The following is a 19,161-nucleotide window of genomic DNA, read 5'->3' as shown; positions in this document are numbered from 1 at the left end:
CCTTTGTGACCAGTGCAGACGAAGATCGTGCAGGCTGATCATGGTCTGCACTGTTTGCTATTCAGTCAGTTAATTGTCAGTGAAAACCCCTTTGAATAATAAATGGTACTACCCAGATTGAATGATCGACCAGTCCATTTTAGAAATTTAGCAGGCTAAACATTAATGGTACTGTTGATAGTAGGAATCATTTTAAAGAACTCAGATGATGAAAATAGATAATTCTTAAATCAGTTATTGCCTCAAGAATGTCCAAAGAAAAGAACAGTAGATGCACTATTTTTCACTTCTCATATTTTGGACCACAAAATTTGAAATATTACAATTTTGACTATATTTTAGTTGGATTCTTTTGAAGTACCATAGGATGTAGTTTTTTTGGGTGTTTTTTTTTTTTTTTTTTTCTTTTTTTTTTTGATAGCTTAAAGGACCCAAAGATATTTCAAAGACGTTAAAGATTATTAAATGTGCTAACTCTCCTCATTTCTAGAATTATGTGAAAAATTAATGTTTATAATGAAGCCTTAAAACAACAAAGGAAAAGCCTGATACAGAAAATGTGAATCAAACATTAATTTGCACCCATAGTAATGTCTGTAAACATAGTGTGCATGTTGAGAATGGTAGATCTGGTAAAAGCTTTTCTTTTCCCCCTTTCTCTGGCAAACTCTTTTAAGTTTGCAATTAATGGCATTAAAGCAACTTGCCTCAAGATTAATGTCAAAATATAGTAATTTCAAAAACACCTGGAGTATTAAACTTCATAAATAATCAGGATTCAAGTTGAATGTTTTGCTGTAGGCTACAAGGTAATGCTAAATCCTTACTACTTTTTGATAACAGCTTTACTCGGTGACTAACTAGCAATTTGAAATTAAATACTTAACAGTTTCATGAGTTTGATGTATAACTCAGTCATGCTCTTTACAATTACAGAAATAAAAGTGTTTCTTCATTTTCAAAAATGTTGACATATATCTGAAGCAAGTTTCTTTAAAAATGAAAGCAGAGGTGGCAGAATCAATTATCTAACTTTCTTAGCTTGTACAGAAACCATTTTGACAAGTAGAATTTTACCATATTTGATATGTAACCATTACACTGTCAGGTAGAAAATAGCTCTTGGCAAAAGAGTTCGTTATGTAAATATTGTATGTTATTACAATAGTTTCCCAGTAAACTTCAGATCAATTTGTACATTTTAATTTCAGGTTAAACTGCCGTTCATATCTTCATTTATATAGAATTTGACATAAAATTATGTATTTGACATTGAGCCTAAACAAAAAGGAATGAAAACCTGTATTCAATATTTTGTACTAACCCATCTTGAATTTTCGTTTTCCAGCATCATAGATATATTACTTCTTTTGGTTTTTGATACTTTACATGGAGTGCCGCCTTTTTACTAGTAGCAGACCCCTACACCAAAGGTTAAGGTCACACTCAGAGGTCAAAGGTCAGTCGGGTTTTTTTTTCCTGTCCGGCCTGTATCTCTGTCATCCATCAAAGGATTTTAATATTACTTGACACAAATAGTTCTCATAATAAAGATGATGTGTCATATGCAACACGCAGGTCCTTAACTCAAAGGTCAAGATGATACTTAGAGGTAAAATTTCAAAAAGGTTTTTTTCCCTCTCCGGCCCATAACTCTGCCATCCATCAAGGGATTTTAATATTTTTTGGCACAAATGTTTCCCAGAATGAAACAACTTTTTGTGTTCAACACCCAGACCCCTAGCTCAAAGATCAAGATGGCATGCTGAGGTCAAAGGTCAATAGGGTTTTTAGCTCACCTGTCACATAGTGACAAGGTGAGCTTTTGTGATCATCCGTCGTCTGTGCGTTGGTCCGTGCGTCAACAATTTCGTGTCTGCACGATAGTGGTTTCGTTTATGATTTTATTTTAACCAAACTTGCACACAACTTGTATCACCATAAGATCTTGGTTCCTTTCATGAACTGGCCAGATTCCAATATGGGTTCCAGAGTTATGGCCCCTGAAAGGGCCAGAATTAGCAATTTTAACCTTGTCTGCACAATAGCAGCTTCATTTATGATTTTATTTTAACCAGACTTGCACACAACTTGTATCACTATAAGATCTTGGTTCCCTTCTTGAACTGGCGAAATTCCATTATGGGTTCCAGAGGTATGGCCCCTGAAAGGGCCAGAATTAGCTATTTTGACCTTGTCTGCACAATAGCAGCTTCGTTTATGATTTGAATTTAATCAAACTTGCACAAAACTTGTGTCACCATAAGATCTTGGTTCCTGTTTTAAACCGGCCAGATCCCTTAATAGGTTCCAGAGTTATGGTCCCTGAAAGGGCCAAAATTATCTATTTTGACCTTGTCTGCACAATAGCAGCTTCATTTATGATTTGATTTTAACCAAACTTGCACACAACTTGTATGACCACAAGATCTTGGTTCCTTTCTTGAACTGGCCAGATTCCATCATGGGTTCCAGAGTTATGGTCCCTTAAAGGTCCAGAATTGGCTATTTTGGCTTTTGCAGCCATGAAGATACTTCATTTATGGTTTTATTTGATACAAACTTCCAAAATATCTTCAACAACAATAAATCTTGGATTCCATGACAAATCAGATCCATTCGTAGGTTTCAGAGTTATTTTATATCTGATTACCTCCCCTGATTGTAATCAAAATGGATTTATATCCATAAGTACTTATAGGATTTATTTGAAATTTCATTATTGTCATTAGTTGGACTGAGCCAATCAGGGTAGATAACTATGGACTGATTTTATGTCAAATTACCTCCCTTTATTTCAAATTAAAATGGGTATCTCTCCGTAACTAATGAAGATACTGATCTGAAATTTCATTTATGTCAACAGATTTATTTGGCAGATCCTTCTTTTGTTCACTTACAATAAATTTTTTTATGCCCCCAAAGGGAGGCATATAGTTTTTGAACGGTCTGTCAGTCTGTCGGTCTGTCAGTCTGTCTGTCCGCAATTTTCGTGTCCGGTCCATATCTTTGTCATCGATGGATGGATTTTCAAATAACTTGGCGTGAATGTGTACCACAGTAAGACGACATGTCGCGCGCAAGACCCAGGTCCGTAGCTCAAAGGTCAATGTCACACTTAGACGTTAAAGGTCATTTTTCATGATACTGCATTTGTGTCCGGTCCATATCTTTGTCATCGATCGATGGATTTTCAAATAACTTGGCATGAATGTGTACCACAGTAAGACGACATGTCGCGCGCAAGACCCAGGTCCATAGCTCAAAGGTCAAGGTCACACTTAGACATTAAAGGTCATTTTTTATGATACTGCATTTGTGTCCGGTCCATATCTTTGTCATCGATGGGTGGATTTTCAAATAACTTGGCATGAATGTGTACCACAGTAAGACGACATGTCGCACACAAGACCCAGGTCCGTAGCTCAAAGGTCAAGGTCACACTTAGACGTTAAAGGTCATTTTTCATAATAGTGCATTCGTGTCCGGTCCATATCTTTGTCATCCATGGATGGATTTTCAAATAACTTGGCATGAATGTGTACCACAGTAAGACGACGTGTTGCGCACAAGACCCAGGTCTGTAGCTCAAAGGTCAAGGTCACACTTAGACGTTAAAGGTCATATTTCATGATAGTGCATAGCTGGGCGTGTCCTGTCCATATCTTTGTCATTCATGCATGGATTTTAAAATTATTGCCCATGAATGTGTACCACAGTAAGACGAAGTGTCCCGTAGACCCAGGTCCATAGGTCAAAGGTCCTAAACTCTAACATTGGCTATAACTATTCATTCAAAGTGCCATCGGGGGGCATGTGTCATCCTATGGAGACAGCTCTTGTTTTTAATTACTTCCCTTTTACGTTACTATAAATAGCTTATTTTTAGTAACTTTTTTATTATTGGCCATAGGGAAAAACTGAGACCACTTTTCTGTGGTACAATTTGGATGGTACCTCCAATTTTTAGGTGTATTTTGACATATCTGTACCTTGTAAGAATTTTTTTCTTTTTGGTTAAATTTCTTCTCTTTGTTGTTCCTGTCCTTTGTGGACTTAGATATTTTTTCTGAGGACCTTCTTGTCCTCAAGTGCAGTGATAACAGGTGAGCGATATAGGGCCATCATGGCCCTCTTGTTTCCCCTTCTGAATCATAACAGATTTTACCAAACACTTATCCACATTCACTTCCATTCAAATGAAGCAGTATGGAGGGCATGCATTTTTTCAAAAGTAGTTACTTGTTTATCTTTCAAAATGATATTTTGTATTTGCAAAGTGAAGTTAGATAAGAATAGATCTAAAGTTGCCAACAGTAAAAGCATCTGAGGCTGAAAATGGTTCTACAGTAGAGATTTTGTGGGACATTAGCAGTGCAGCATTAACCCCCAAAAAGACTACCTAAAAATTCTTAGAAACCACTAGCCTCACCTTGTATAAACTGAAATAGTGTGAATGAAACTTTCAAAGGTAATGGCATGTCATGCTGAAGACTGTATGTCAATAATTCACAGAAATGTTTCTACAGAAAAAAACATGTCTGCTAGGGGGCAGGGCTAGTTTTCCCTATATGGAAAACTTTGAAAATCTTGTTCACTGATTTCCAAATATTTTTACAGAAATGTTTCTTAAGTGACCCACAACCATATTCCTTCAAATCATTCTGTTTTGCTTAAAAACATGGCCTTCAGTGGGCAGGGCTAGTTTTCCATAGTTTCGGTAGCCTAGAGGTAGAACGTCTGCTTTGAGTGATAGTACTAGGAACTGGTCATCCTTGTGTCAGTATTTGACTGGGTGGGGTATCATGTCACATGTATAATGTGACTGGGTGGGGTATCGTGTCACATGTTTAATGTGAGTGGGTGGGGTATCATGTCACATGTATAATGTGAGTGGGTGGGGTATCATGTCTCATGTATAATGTGACTTGGTAGGGTATCATGTCACATGTATAATGTGACTGGGTGGGGTATCATGTCACATGTATAATGTGACTGGGCAGGGTATCATCTCACATGTATAATGCTACTGTGTCACTGCTGCAAGTTGACACTGTCATGATACTATGCCTGAAAAATTGTTGAAAAAAGCCCTAAATCTGAACACACAGTTTACCATATATGACTTTATTGGAAAGTTTGAAAAACTTCTCTTAAACCACTAGTCTGATAGTAAAAAGCACTCATTATTTTACATTACACCTTCACTGTGTCTGGATGTATGTGGCTGTATTATGGAAGTAGGATCAGTAGAAGAAAATGATTCAACAGTTTAAGAATTCTTGTTTCAGTACAATTTGAATGTTTTAGCATAGAAGTCCTGTAGTTCATGTTTCCAGTTTTAAATAAAGAAAAATTGTATATACATTTTTTTGCCTATTTGTGGGATCAAAAATAACTAGTGATATTCATTAGATATGATGCTTTTATTCACCCAGGTAAATATGGGAATAACTGATGGTAAGTATCTGCTAAAATGTAATTTAATCCCTTGTAAGCAAAATGCACATGATTTTGAACTACTATTTTAGGTATAAACTTCAGTTTAAATTCAGTTTGATACATGGAAATTATTTACGAAGTATATGTGTTTAAAGAAAAAAGAAATTTAACATCTGTCTTACTTTATTTTAGAATACAGACCCAACTCCTCGTACAGATAGAATCACAAAAGATTATGAGAAAGAATATCCAAGTATTGAGATAGAGGGGCGCCGGACAGTACGGAAATCCTCAGACAAACAAAACACAAAGAATATTGAAAATGTCAAACTCGATGGCGAGGTAAAACTTGATCTTTATATTCCCAGTAAGCAAGTTGACTAGTTGAAGAAAAATGGTATCTGTGAAAATAATGAAAAATAGAAAACTATACGAATTTTTGCTTCAGTAAATCAGGACTTCTCTTTGGTCCTAAAGACAGTGAAAATCATAGAGAGATTTTGATATAACCTTTTACAGATGACCAAGTGTGAGCATAAGACCTGTCACACCCAAGACCCTGGGTCCTGTACTAAATTAAAAGTTCACACTTAGGTATTTAATCTTTAATCCCTGCATTTAGAGATTTTGAAATGACTGTACTAAAAAAGAAAATATGTTATGTCCAAGACTCAGGTCCCTAGTTTGACAGGTTAGAGATCAAAGTCTTATGGGTCTTATATGTCTTGTCTGTAACTCATTTATGCATGCAGAGTTGTAACTTTGTAAAACTGATCAGTATCAGATGACAGTGTATGTTACTTGTTGAGAACAGGTTAATACTGGTTAGTAATCCAGGAACATTGATTACCTTGTATAAACTGAAATAGTGTGAATGAAATGTCATGACATGTCATGTTGAAGACTGTATGTCAAAGTCTGTGTCAAAGGCATTTGAATCTGTTATGTTCTGACTCACTTTCAAATGGCCAAAAAACACATATAGAGGCCTGGTTCTTGAATGTATGGGAGTAAAACTGATAGGGTATCTGCATTGCCTGGCAGTACTCATAAACTGGTAGGGTATCTGCATTGCCTGGCAGTACCCATGAACTGGTAGGGTACCTGCATTGCCTGGCAGTACTCATTAACTGGTAGGGTACCTGCATTGCCTGGCAGAACTCATGAACTGGTAGGGTACCTGCATTGCCTGGCAGTACTCACAAACTGGTAGGGTACCTGCATTGCCTGGCAGTACTCATAAGCTGGTAGGGTACCTGCATTGCCTAGCAGTACTCATAAGCTGGTAGGGTACCTGCATTGCCTAGCAGTACTCATAAACTGGTAGGGTGCTTGCATTGCCTTGCAGTTCTTATAAAGTGGTCGGGTATCTGCATTGCCTTGCAGTACTCATAAAGTGGCAGGGTATCTGCATTGCCTGGCAGTACTCATAAACTGGTAGGGTATCTGCATTGCCTGGCAGTACCCATGAACTGGTAGGGTACCTGCATTGCCTGGCAGTACTCATTAACTGGTAGGGTACCTGCATTGCCTGGCAGAACTCATGAACTGGTAGGGTACCTGCATTGCCTGGCAGTACTCATAAACTGGTAGGGTACCTGCATTGCCTGGCAGTACTCATAAGCTGGTAGGGTACCTGCATTGCCTAGCAGTACTCATAAGCTGGTAGGGTACCTGCATTGCCTAGCAGTACTCATAAACTGGTAGGGAACCTTCATAACCTGGCAGTACTAATAAAGTGGTAGGGTACCTGCATTGCCTGGCAGTACTCATAAACTGGTAGGGTACCTGCATTGCCTAGCAGTACTCATAAGCTGGTAGGGTACCTGCATTGCCTAGCAGTACTCATAAGCTGGTAGGGTACCTGCATTGCCTAGCAGTACTCATAAACTGGTAGGGTACCTTCATAACCTGGCAGTACTAATAAAGTGGTAGGGTACCTGCATTGCCTGGCAGTACTCATAAGCTGGTAGGGTACCTGCATTGCCTAGCAGTACTCATAAGCTGGTAGGGTACCTGCATTGCCTAGCAGTACTCATAAACTGGTAGGGTACCTTCATAACCTGGCAGTACTAATAAACTGGTAGGGTACCTGCATTGCCTGGCAGTACTCATAAACTGGTAGGGTGCCTGCATTGCCTGGCAGTTCTTATAAAGTGGTAGGGTATCTGCATTGCCTTGCAGTACTCATAAAGTGGCAGGGTATCTGCATTGCCTGGCAGTACCCATAAACTGGTAGGCTACCTGCATTACCTGGCAGTACTCATAAACTGGTAGGGTACCTTCATAATCTGGCAATACTCATAAACTGGTTGGGTACCTGCATTGTCTGGCAGTATTCATAAACTGGTAAGGTACCTTCATAACCTTGCGGTACTCATAAACAGGTAGGGTACCTGCATTGTCTGGCAGTATTCATAAACTGGTAGGATACCTTCATAACATGGCAGTACTCATAAATTGGTAGGGTACCTGCATTGTCTGGCAAAACTCACAATCTGGTAGGGTACCTTCATAATCTGGCAATACTCATAAACTGGTAGGGTACCTGCATTGCCTGGCAAAACTCACAAACTGGCAGCCCCTGGTACCTTCATAACCAGACAGTACTCAAACTGGAAGGAAACATGTATTGCTTGGTAATACACACAAATTGGTAGAAGACCTGAAATGCCTGGCAATACTTACAATGTGGTATGGGACCTGATATATTTGGAAGTACTTACAAACTGGTATGAGATCATTGCCTGGCAATATTCACAAAGTGATAGGGGAACAGCATTGCCTGACAATACTCATGGTAGGATACCAACATAACCTGGCAGTACTCATACACTAGTAGGGTAGCTGCATTGCCTGGCAGTATTCATAAACAAGTAGGGTGCCTGCATTGCCTGGCAGTACTCATTAACTGGGAAGGTATCCGCATAACCTAGTAGTTCTCATAAACTGGTATGATACCTGCATTGCCTGGCAGTACTCATAAACGAGCAGTGTATCTCCATAGCATGGCAGTACTCATAAACTGGTAAGGTAGCTGCATTGCCTGACTGTATTCATAAACTGGTAGGGTACCTTCATTGCCTGGCAGTACTCATAAACTGGTAGCATACCTCCATAATCTGGCAGTACTCATAAACTGATACAGTACCTGCATTGTCTGGCAGTACTCATTAACTGATAGGGAAGCTGCATTGCATAACCTGGCAATACTCATAAACTGGTTGGGTACCTGCATAGTCTGGCACCCGCCCGCTTAGCTCAGTAGGTAGAGCGTTGGTCTACAGATCGCGGGGTCGTGAGTTCGATCCTCGGGCGGGGCGTATGTTCTCCATGACTATTTGATAAACGACATTGTGTCTGAAATCATTAGTCCTCCACCTCTGATTCATGTGGGGAAGTTGGCAGTTACTTGCGGAGAACAGGTTTGTACTGGTACAGAATCCAGGAACACTGGTTAGGTTAACTGCCCGTCGTTACATGACTGAAATACTGTTGAAAAACGGCATTAAACCCCCCCTAAAAAAAAAAAAAAAAAAAAAAAAATGCATAATCTGGCAATACTCATAAGCTGGTTGGGTACCTGCATAATCTGGCACCCGCCCGCTTAGCTCAGTAGGTAGAGCGTTGGTCCACGGATCTCTCAAACTGATAGGGTCTGGCAATACAAACTGGTAGGGGACCTGCATTGTCTAGCAATACTTACTCAGTTCCTTTGATAACAATTGGAGCTACTGTTTGAAGTGTTGGTGTAGGTTTATTTTTTGACATGCATACTGTGTTCATTTTAGGGAGACTCCAAGGTAAACTTTTCTCTCCAAATATTGAATGTAGTAATGTTGTGGATGACAGTAAAAAAATGTCACTAACTTTGTATTGTACAAGTTTATGAAATGAATGATTGATATTAACATCTGCATGAAATAGAATTGGGTTGTGTGTATACTAACACATTTTATAGAATGGTGATTTAAATGCTCGATAGCCAATTATCTGGTGTGAAATCCTCTTTGTTCTCTACTAGAATGCAGCTTTACAGTCATTTCTAAATGTATATTGGTTGTGATTACTAATTGTAATAATATAAAAATATTGGGATTTGTTTATAACCTTGTGAAATTCTGAAGCCATAAATTGGTCATCTGACCTACGTTCTTACTTTCTTGGCAGAAGGCTTTGACTGCATTACCCTTGCTGTAAACTCAGAAAAGTGTCTCATTTTTTAATAATTAAAAATTTGGTAATGTTTTTGCATATAAGTATTAAAGTATTAAGGAGAAGGATGGGATAATATTTTCAAATAGTTGAGCATGCTTTTGTTTGAATGTCCAACCAGCTGTGCTTACCACTTTTAAATCTTGTATTGGAAAATGCTCAAGGGGTCTCTGGGGCCTCTGTGGCCGAGTGGTTAAGGTCACTGACATCAAATCACTTACCCCTCACTGATGTGGGTTGGAGCCTCTCTTGAGATGTAGAATTCTTCATGTGTGGAAGCCATCCAGCTGGCTTACAGAAGGTCGGTGGTTCTACCCAGGTGCCTGGCCATCCAGCTGGCTTACAGAAGGTCGGTGAAAAGCTGGAAAGTCAACATATGACCTATAATTGTATCTGTGTGATGTTAAATGCATTAAAACACAAGAACAAAAAATTGCCCTTTTTCACATTATTGATTTAATGTTGATTGTTTATGACTGTAGATGAAGAAAGCAATCTTTGAAAATTGAAAGGCCTTAGTTAATGAAGAACTGTACCTTTCTTATTATTTAATTTATTTATTATCTTAGTCTGGTGAAGTCCTGTCACATGAAGTGAAAATTATTGGATATATAGGAAGAAAATTGACTCTGAAGGTTTGTTTAAAATGCAACGACAGCCCGTTTATGGACAGACTGCACCTATAAAGTGAACACATTTTCTAGCTATTGTTATGTAGCTCTTTATCTTGTTTGGTTGACTTGGCTTATCTGCTTTACATCTATTACCAGTATTTATGAAATGTGCTTCCAGATTGACTGAATTTTTTTAAACATTATGGAAGCAGTTTCATTTGAGTAATTGTAGACAAGAAGAGAAAATGATACAGCACGTGTTTAGCCCTTATCCTGCTAAGTTTCTATAATGAACTTGTCCAACTTTCAATTTGGACAGTACCATTAACTGTTAAAAGGGGTGCTTACCAAAAAGATACTGACTGAATAGCGAACAGTGCAGATCATGATCAGACTGCACAGATGTGCAGGCTGATCATGATCTACACTGGTTGCAAAGGCAGAATCAATCATGTCCAGCATGATAAGGGTTAAAATGTCTGTAGAACCTGTTTGTTGCAAAACTTTTGATCTGGTTTGTTGACCCTATTCATAGTTCGTAGAGGTTTCTATCTGTTTTAAAATGTTTGATATTTGACTGAGATCAGGGTGAAAGCTGCTATCAAAAAGATTGACTATTCACCAGGAAATATCTAGGTATCCGTGTTAAAAGAATGTTAGCATGAAAATAAAAAGTAACATTTTTATGCCCCCGAAGGGAGGCATATAGTTTTTGAACTGTCTGTCTGTCTGTCGGTCTGTCCGCAATTTTCGTGTCCGGTCCATATCTTTGTCATCGATGGATGGATTTTCAAATAACTTGGCATGAATGTGTACCACAGTAAGACGACATGCAGTGCGCAAGACCCAGGTCCGTAGCTCAAAGGTCAAGGTCACACTTAGACGTTAAAGGATAGTGCATTGATGGGCGTGTCCGGTCCATATCTTTGTCATCGATGGATGGATTTTCAAATAACTTGGCATGAATGTTGACCACAGTAAGACGACGTGCAGTGCGCAAGACCCAGGTCCGTAGCTCAAAGGTCAAGGTCACACTTAGACGTTAAAGGATAGTGCATTGATTGGCGTGTCCGGTCCATATCTTTGTCATCGATGGATGGATTTTCAAATAACTTGGCATTAATGTGTACCACAGTAAGACGACATGTCCTGCGCAAGACCCAGGTTCGTAGCTCAAAGGTCAAGGTCACACTTAGATGTTAAAGGATAGTGCATTGATGGGCGTGTCCGGTCCATATCTTTGTCATCGATGGATGGATTTTCAAATAACTTGGCATGAATGTGTACCACAGTAAGACGACGTGTCACACGCAAAACCCAGGTCAGTAGCTCAAAGGTCAAGGTCACACTTAGACGTTAAAGATCATTTTTCATGATAGTGCGTTGATGGGCATGTCCGGTCCATATCTTTGTCATTCATGCATGGATTTTAAAATAACTATGCATGAATGTGTGACACAGTAAGACGATGTGTCGCGCGCAAGACTCAGCTCCGTAGGTCAAAGGTCCTAAACTCTAACATCGGCCATAACTATTCATTCAAAGTGCCATCGGGGGCATGTGTCATCCTATGGAGACAGCTCTTGTTAAGTATATAATAGGTCTTAGAAAACAAGATAATGACAATGATGGATTCAGCTAGTCAACTTGTTACTTGCTACAGTTCAAATCCAGGCTTTATTTCATATGTGCATTATCAAACCATGAAAAACTTCTTAAAATAGTTTTGCAGCATATTTATTATTTTACAGGAAGTTGACAGTGACGATGAATGGCAGGGTTTGATTGATGTTACTGATCAGGATGGTGAACCAGAATATGCTCTCAAACTGTTGACCGATAAAAAATTCCTTGCTAAACTTAACCAAAGAATTGAGCACAGCTCAGCACAAGTACTTGATGGCATGTTAGAGGGGGCAGCAAGATTGAGAACTGTTCTGAGGGTAGTAACCAACCTTGTTACACTGAAGTGGTAAGCAAAGGATAGACAAATTGAATGTGTAAGCTGAAATGGAAAGCATTGTGTCCAACACATATCTGAGCATATATTAGAGCTTATATTAGTGTTGGGAGACAGGAAAAATTTCCATGAATTGATAAAGAAATAACCATGATTGTCTGTCAGATAAATCACTTATTGGCAGAATTGCTTCAAACAGATACCTTTATAATGACAGTGTGGTCAAACTTGGCTCTCATGACAAAAAAAAATTCAAAGTCTAAATGTGGAAATGACGTTAATCTTATATAAATGACTTTTAGATAAATGTTTGATGATGTAATCATCAATTACAATCATTGATGACTTTGCACATCCTATCAAGGCCATACTATAAATTAAATCGGGTGTAACAGTTCAAGTGACAGAAATGAAATTCTTATATCTTAATATATATATTTAGAATGATCACAACTAGATTAAATTGTATAAACAATTAGTCAGAGATATAATAACGCCATCAAGTAAATTTATGGAAATTTAGTTAGTTTGATTTGTGTATCTATTTTGCAGTGATGTTGATTTAATCATAAATGCAATCAAAGCTGTGAACTTGCCAGTGATGCCACTAAAGTTGTTGGCAGATATTATGGATAAATCAAAAGTTAAACAGGTATGTATGACTTGTAGTGTGTCTGATAATATTTTGTATATACCAGTCTGTCTGCTTGTTACAAAATACTGTACTGTGACTTAATTTTCTTGGCATGGTAGTTCAATGGTTTTGGTCAAAAAATGTACCAGGGGACTTTAAATTGATTTGAAGTTCATAAAGGGTTTTTAGCTCATCTGTCACAAAGTGACAAGGTGAGCTATTGTGACTGCTTGATGTCCGTCGTGCGTCGTGCATAGTCTGTCGTGCGTCAACAATTTCTAAAAAAATCTTCTTGAAAACCACTGGACAGAATTACACCAAACTTCACAAGGATGATCCTTGGATGGCCCCCTTTCAAAATTTTTCAAAGAATTGAATTCTGTACAGAACTCTGGTTGCCATGGCAACCGAAAGGAAAAACTTTTAAAATCTTCTTCTCAAAAACCAGAAGCCCTAGAGCTTAGATATTTGGTGTGAAGCATTGCCTAGTGGACCTCTACCAAATTTGTTCAAATCATGACCCCGGGTTCAAAATTGACCCCGCCGCAGGGTTCACTTGATTTTACGTAGGAAAATCTTAAAAAATCTTCTTCTCAAAAACCAGAAGCCCTAGAGCTTAGATATTTGACATGTAGCATTGCCTAGTGGACCTCTACAAAAATTTTCAGATCATGACCCCTGTGGTCAAAATTGACCCCGCCCCATGGATCACTTTATTTTATTACCCGAAATTATAACCAGAAGACAAGTAGCATTCACATTTTTACATGTTTATTTGTACATTTCAGATATGAATACAGTCACATATTTCAATTACCGGCACGTAAGATACTGTAAACAGTGCTAATTCAACCTATGAAATATTCCTTTCAATATAAAAGTTATTATCAATATTTTGGCAGAGTATGGCCACTCCAATGAAAGCTATTTGAAAAACCAGTCGACCGGGAGGAAACCAGACTTACTCGTAAAGCACCACGTCATTGCTCCACGTTACCTGTAGAGCAACAAGCAGCGCCACACGGACGCAAGGGATACCACAGTACACCACAGTAAATTAAACATCCCCCAAAACTCGACGTTACCTGCAAAGCAATGAGGAATATTTAGCGGACCAACGGAGCAAGGCAACGTACTGTGGTTCTAAGCAACGAGCAAGGCTACAGTACACAACAATATTTAGCGGACCAACGGAGCAAGGCAACGTACTGTAATTCTAAGCAACGAGCAAGGCTACAGTACACCACACATATTTAGCGGAGCAAGGCAACGTACTGTACTTCTAAGCAAGGCAAATACTATAATGAGCAAGGCTACAGTACACCACAGTAAATTAAATATTCCCCATAACTCGACGTTATCTGCAAAGTAATGAGGAACATTTAGCGGACCAATGGAGCAAGGCAACGTACTGTAATTCTAAGCGAGGCAAATACTATATGATGGGCAAGGCTATGACATCAGCAAGGCTATGATACATTTAAGCAAGGCTAGTCAGATATTGCCAAGGCACTAGAGCAATACCTTTAATATACACCGTAACATCCGTACCATCAAAACGTCCCAAAGCACGCCCGATCGCCCCCACGGTCGACAGAATTTTTCCAGGCCCTTACAATTAGGAGTGACATAAAAATAATTGTATATAAATATGGAAATGATTAACTGGAATTTTAGTAATAAAAATTATACATGTATTAATTCTAAATTGTCCTTTTGATTTCTCATAAAGCAACAGTCCGGAAGAATGATATCCTTTTAGATTTGTCTGTTTCACAAATTGTTTGTAGCCCAGGAATCCGTTCAATTAATGTCTGTGGAAAGTACCTGGAGTCTGATCACTTCCGGAGTTGGCACCCAATGGCAGCATATTATCTGCAACATAAATACTTCACAAAACAGTCAGATTGTCATAACAGAATTAAAGGTACAAAATATAATGAATTGTAGTATACAACAATTTTTATTATTATTATTATTATTATTATTACTGGGGTGTGGCGGGTGGGCAATTTAACATCGATCTGAAGCGCTAGCCAATACACCTTTAGTTCAACTGAGAAGATTGCACGTGCTCTCGATTTAATATAACGCTCGAGTGGTTCCCTGACGAATAGGCGTTTATCATTAATCTGTTATGTTTAGACAAGGAACTAGAAAACTGGATTACTTGACAATGACGATAGTTTATAGCTAACACACCTAGCAACGAGATAGCCATAAATTTCGGGAAAAAATAAAAGTAATTATTTTTAGGCAAAATAATTTTTATTATTTTACATAGGAAATTTTCTAAAAATAAACCAGAAGGCCTAGAGCTTAGATATTTCACATTTAGCATTGCCTAGTCGACCTCTACAAAATTTATTCAAATCATGACCCCTGGGGTCAACATGACCCAGCCCCAGGGGTCACTTGATTTTACATAGGAAAATCTTCAAAAATTTTATAAAAATAAACCAGAAGGCCTAGATCTTAGATATTTGACATGTAGCATTGCCTAGCAGACTTCTACTAAATTTGTTCAGATCATGACCTCCAGGGTCAAATTGACCCTGCCGCATGGGGGTACTTGATTGTACATAGAAAAATCTTCAAAATTTTTTTAAAAATAAACCAGAAGGCCTAGAGCTTAGGTATTTCACATGTAGCATTGCCTAGTGGACCTCTACAAAATTTGTTCAAATCATGACCCCTGGGGTCAAAATTGACCCCGCCCCAGGGGTCACTTGATTTTACATAGGAAAATCTTCAAAAATTTTCTAAAAATAAACCAGAAGACCTAGAGCTTAGATATTTCACATGTAGCATTGCCTAGTGGAGCTCTACAAATTTGTTTAAATCATGACACCTGGGGTCAAAATTGACCCCGCCCATGGGGTCACTTGATTTATTTTTCTTTTTGGTTAAATTTCTTCAATTTCTTGTCCTTAAGTGCAATGATAACAGGTGAGCAATATAGGGCCATTATGGCCCTCTTGTTTGAAAAGGGCTGTTTTGTGTGGACAACAATATTAGGATTTCCAATATTCATTATAAAAAATAAAGTTGAATTTTACCACAAAATCCATAAGAATTAATCCCCAGTGAATTATGATGTTTTTCGTAGTATTTGATGGCTGCATGAATTTTTGGACTTATGGAGAGTTTGTAAATGGTATGTAGTATGAAGATTGGTTTCCCATGATAAATTACAATTTTACAGTCTGCAGAAAAACTGATACCACACCAGAATAACATGTTGAACAGTTATCTTTCATTCAGTCTGAACTCAAGCCATGTATTTGAAAAAAAAAGTAGTTTCTTTTCTTGTTTTTAAATTTGAAAAAAAAGAGTTAATGTCCATATGATTTTATGACATTAAATGGTTTCTTATGTTTTGAATGAGTGTAATGGAATGTTTTCAAATTTCACCAAATCAAGAATAAAGTTCATCATTTACGTCATGCCCTACTGACATCATATAACCAGCTACATATTTTTACTTCCCTTAGTGATATCACCAACATGATTATCACAAGTTTTCAGTTTATTCTCTTGGTGGTTTTTTTGTGCTACACAGTTAATGTAGTTTCATATGTTGTTTCGTTTTTACAGCAACCCTGGTGCCAACAAATTCTGGTAGATCTTGTGATAGCACTGAATGCTTACTTTGCTAGTGAGATCAGCTGGACAGAAAACATTGACAAACAAATGTAGGTCATTAAAGTCTAAATTATTGTATTTAAGTTTTTTGATGATTCTTGGAGAACGTGAAAAGTTTAAGATTGAGTTGTGTTTTGGAGAAATTGCTATTGACTTTTGAAAAGGCTGTCTGTCCATTTTGTTTAAGTCAGGAAAATTTGAAGAACCAGCATTTTTATAATATTAGACTTATTTTAGCTGATGCCAGAATTTGAACTATTGATATGGTGGTAGAGCAAACTGTACCTCATCAACAAATTTATATTGCCATGACCCTTTAAAATATATTTAATTATCTGTATTTTGGTTTAGCTGTATATCTGTCTGTGTTACAGTGTTAGTCAGTTCCTTGAGGCTATGGGTCAGTTCATGTCATTGTTGCCAAAGTTGATGAATCAACAAGTAGATGAAGATCTACGTCTTAGAGAACAGTCAATACTGGTAAGAAATGTCATTTGGAAAGAAACTTAAATCTTACTTTTCACCTAGTTATGTTGTATATTGGGGTATCTGGGGGCCACACTCATCCATCAGTTCGTGCATTTTAATATTTGTAGCAGTGCTCTTACAATGATTTGAAAAGTAGTACTCCTTGAACCTCTACTGTGTGACCCGAAGGTCCCAAGCAGAAAAAATAGGAGTCTAGGTTTGCTTTGGGATTTCTACGAGCTGTGACTTAAGAATTTGTAACAGGTATTTACAATACAACAAAATACTGCACAACAAGAGATCAATGACCGTATTATACCAGATTTATTCCACTGGAAGGATTTTCATAAAACTAGCATCATTTGTTTACCGCAGTAAGACCAGTTACAAAAACAGTATCAACAGTTATTAAACACCTGCATGAAAACACTAGTGTCAAGTTCACTTGACAGTGAGGAACTGTTTCATTTACTTCTTTGGTAGTGTGGTTAAAGAAATACAGTGAAGTTATTTATCAATAAAATCTACCTTAGATTGCTTTCTCTCTGCAGTAATATTTTAGTTTGTAGATACAGATTTTATTCTGTACAAGGTAATACTGTACTGATATCAAGCTTGTGTATTTTAGTGTGCCATATATACATGTGAAGCTATGGAGAGAGACAAGATGAAGCTAGCTGACCAGTATTTCATGATGCTAGCTACTAAACATACAGCAGCTCTAGATTCCCTAATGGCTGCCACGCTACCAGACACAACAGTACTACACAAACTAACAGGTACACAGTGTTCTGATTAAAATACTTGATCATATGATGTTCATGGCAGCCCTGCTGTAAGGGCAAAAATAGGTCTTATGTACAAAGGTTGTTGCTCTATAGATGTTAGGCTGCCTGGTTAACTAAAAGGGTAAAAATTCAAACTGAAGGCAAGATGATTGTTTTTTGTTAGCTCACCTGAGCACAAAGTGCTCAAGGTGAGCTATTGTGATTGCCCTGTGTCCGTTGTACATCGTCCTCTGTCCGTCAGTCGTCCGTCCGTCATCGTCATCAACAATTTCACTGTTAACATTCTAGAGGTCACAATTTTGGCCCAATCTTAATGGAACTTGGTCAGAATGGTACCCTCAATAAAATCTTGGACGAGTTCAAAATTAGGTCATCTGGGGTCAAAAACTAGGTCACCAGGTCAAATCAAAGAAAAAGCTTAACACTCTAGAGGTCACAATTTTGGCCCAATCTTCATGAAAAATGGTCAGAATGTTACCCTTGATAAAATCTTGGATGTGGTCAATATTGGAACATCTGGGGTCAAAAATTAGGTCACCAGGTCAAATCAAAGGAAAAGCTTGTTAACACTGTAGAGGCCACATTTATGAATGTATATTCATGAAATTTGGTCAGAATGTTAATCTTGATGATCTCAAGGTCCAGTTTGAATCTGGGTCATGTAGGATCAAAAACTAGGTCATCAGGTCAAATCAAAGGAAAAGCTAGTTAACACTCTTGAGGCCACATTTATAACCTTATCTTAATGAAACTTGGTCAGAATGTTAATCTTGATGATATATAGGTCATGTTCAAATCTGGGTCCGATGGGGTCAAAAACTAGGTCACTAGGTCAAATCAAAGGAAAAGCTTGTTAACACTCAAGAGGCCACATTTATGACTGTATCTTCATGAAACTTGGCCAGAATGTCAATCTTGATGATCTTTAGGTCAGATATGAATCTGGGTCTTATGGGATGAAAAACTAGGTCACCGGGTCAAATCAAAGGAAAAGCTTGTTAACACTCTATAGAGGCCACATTTATGACTGTATCTTCATGAAACTTGGTCAGAATGTTAATCTTGATGATCTTTAGGTCAAGTTCGAATCTGGGTCTTATGGTATCAAAAACTAGGTCACCAGGTCAAATCAAAGGAAAAGCTTGTTAACACTAGAGGTCACAATTTTGGCCCAGTCTTAATGAAACTTGGTCAGAATGTTACCTTAAATAAAATCTTGGACGAGTTCAATATTGGGTCATCTGGGGTCAAAAACTAGGTCATCAGGTTAAATCAAAGGAAAAGCTTGTTAACACTGTAGAGGCCACATTTATGACTGTATCTTCATGAAACTTGGTCAGAATTTTAATCTTGATGATCTCAAGGTCCAGTTTGAATCTAGGTCATGTAGGGTCA

At 38.0% G+C, this 19,161-nt stretch overlaps 1 protein-coding gene across 5 annotated transcripts in view; it reads left to right on the top strand.

The window, feature by feature from the left end:
• LOC123534683 (serine/threonine-protein kinase 36-like) overlaps positions 1 to 19,161 on the top strand; it is a 75,596-nt gene that overhangs the window by 24,899 nt on the left and 31,536 nt on the right. For 4 of the 5 annotated variants that reach the window (XM_053519579.1, XM_053519575.1, XM_053519576.1 and 1 more), the window contains 7 exons: positions 5,635 to 5,784; positions 9,234 to 9,245; positions 12,023 to 12,243; positions 12,784 to 12,883; positions 16,463 to 16,560; positions 16,885 to 16,990; positions 17,607 to 17,757. In XM_053519579.1, the coding sequence (XP_053375554.1) occupies positions 5,635 to 5,784; positions 9,234 to 9,245; positions 12,023 to 12,243; positions 12,784 to 12,883; positions 16,463 to 16,560; positions 16,885 to 16,990; positions 17,607 to 17,757 (838 nt within the window). The remainder of the gene's footprint in view (positions 1 to 5,634; positions 5,785 to 9,233; positions 9,246 to 12,022; positions 12,244 to 12,783; positions 12,884 to 16,462; positions 16,561 to 16,884; positions 16,991 to 17,606; positions 17,758 to 19,161) is intronic. The other variant, XM_053519578.1, reaches the window with a different exon arrangement.

This window comes from Mercenaria mercenaria, chromosome 12 (genome assembly GCF_021730395.1).
Source record: "Mercenaria mercenaria strain notata chromosome 12, MADL_Memer_1, whole genome shotgun sequence".
In the NCBI taxonomy this organism is placed as follows: Eukaryota; Metazoa; Mollusca; class Bivalvia; order Venerida; family Veneridae; genus Mercenaria; species Mercenaria mercenaria.
The sequence above is the reverse complement of the archived record's forward strand: the minus strand, read 5'-3'. Positions and strand labels throughout refer to the sequence as shown.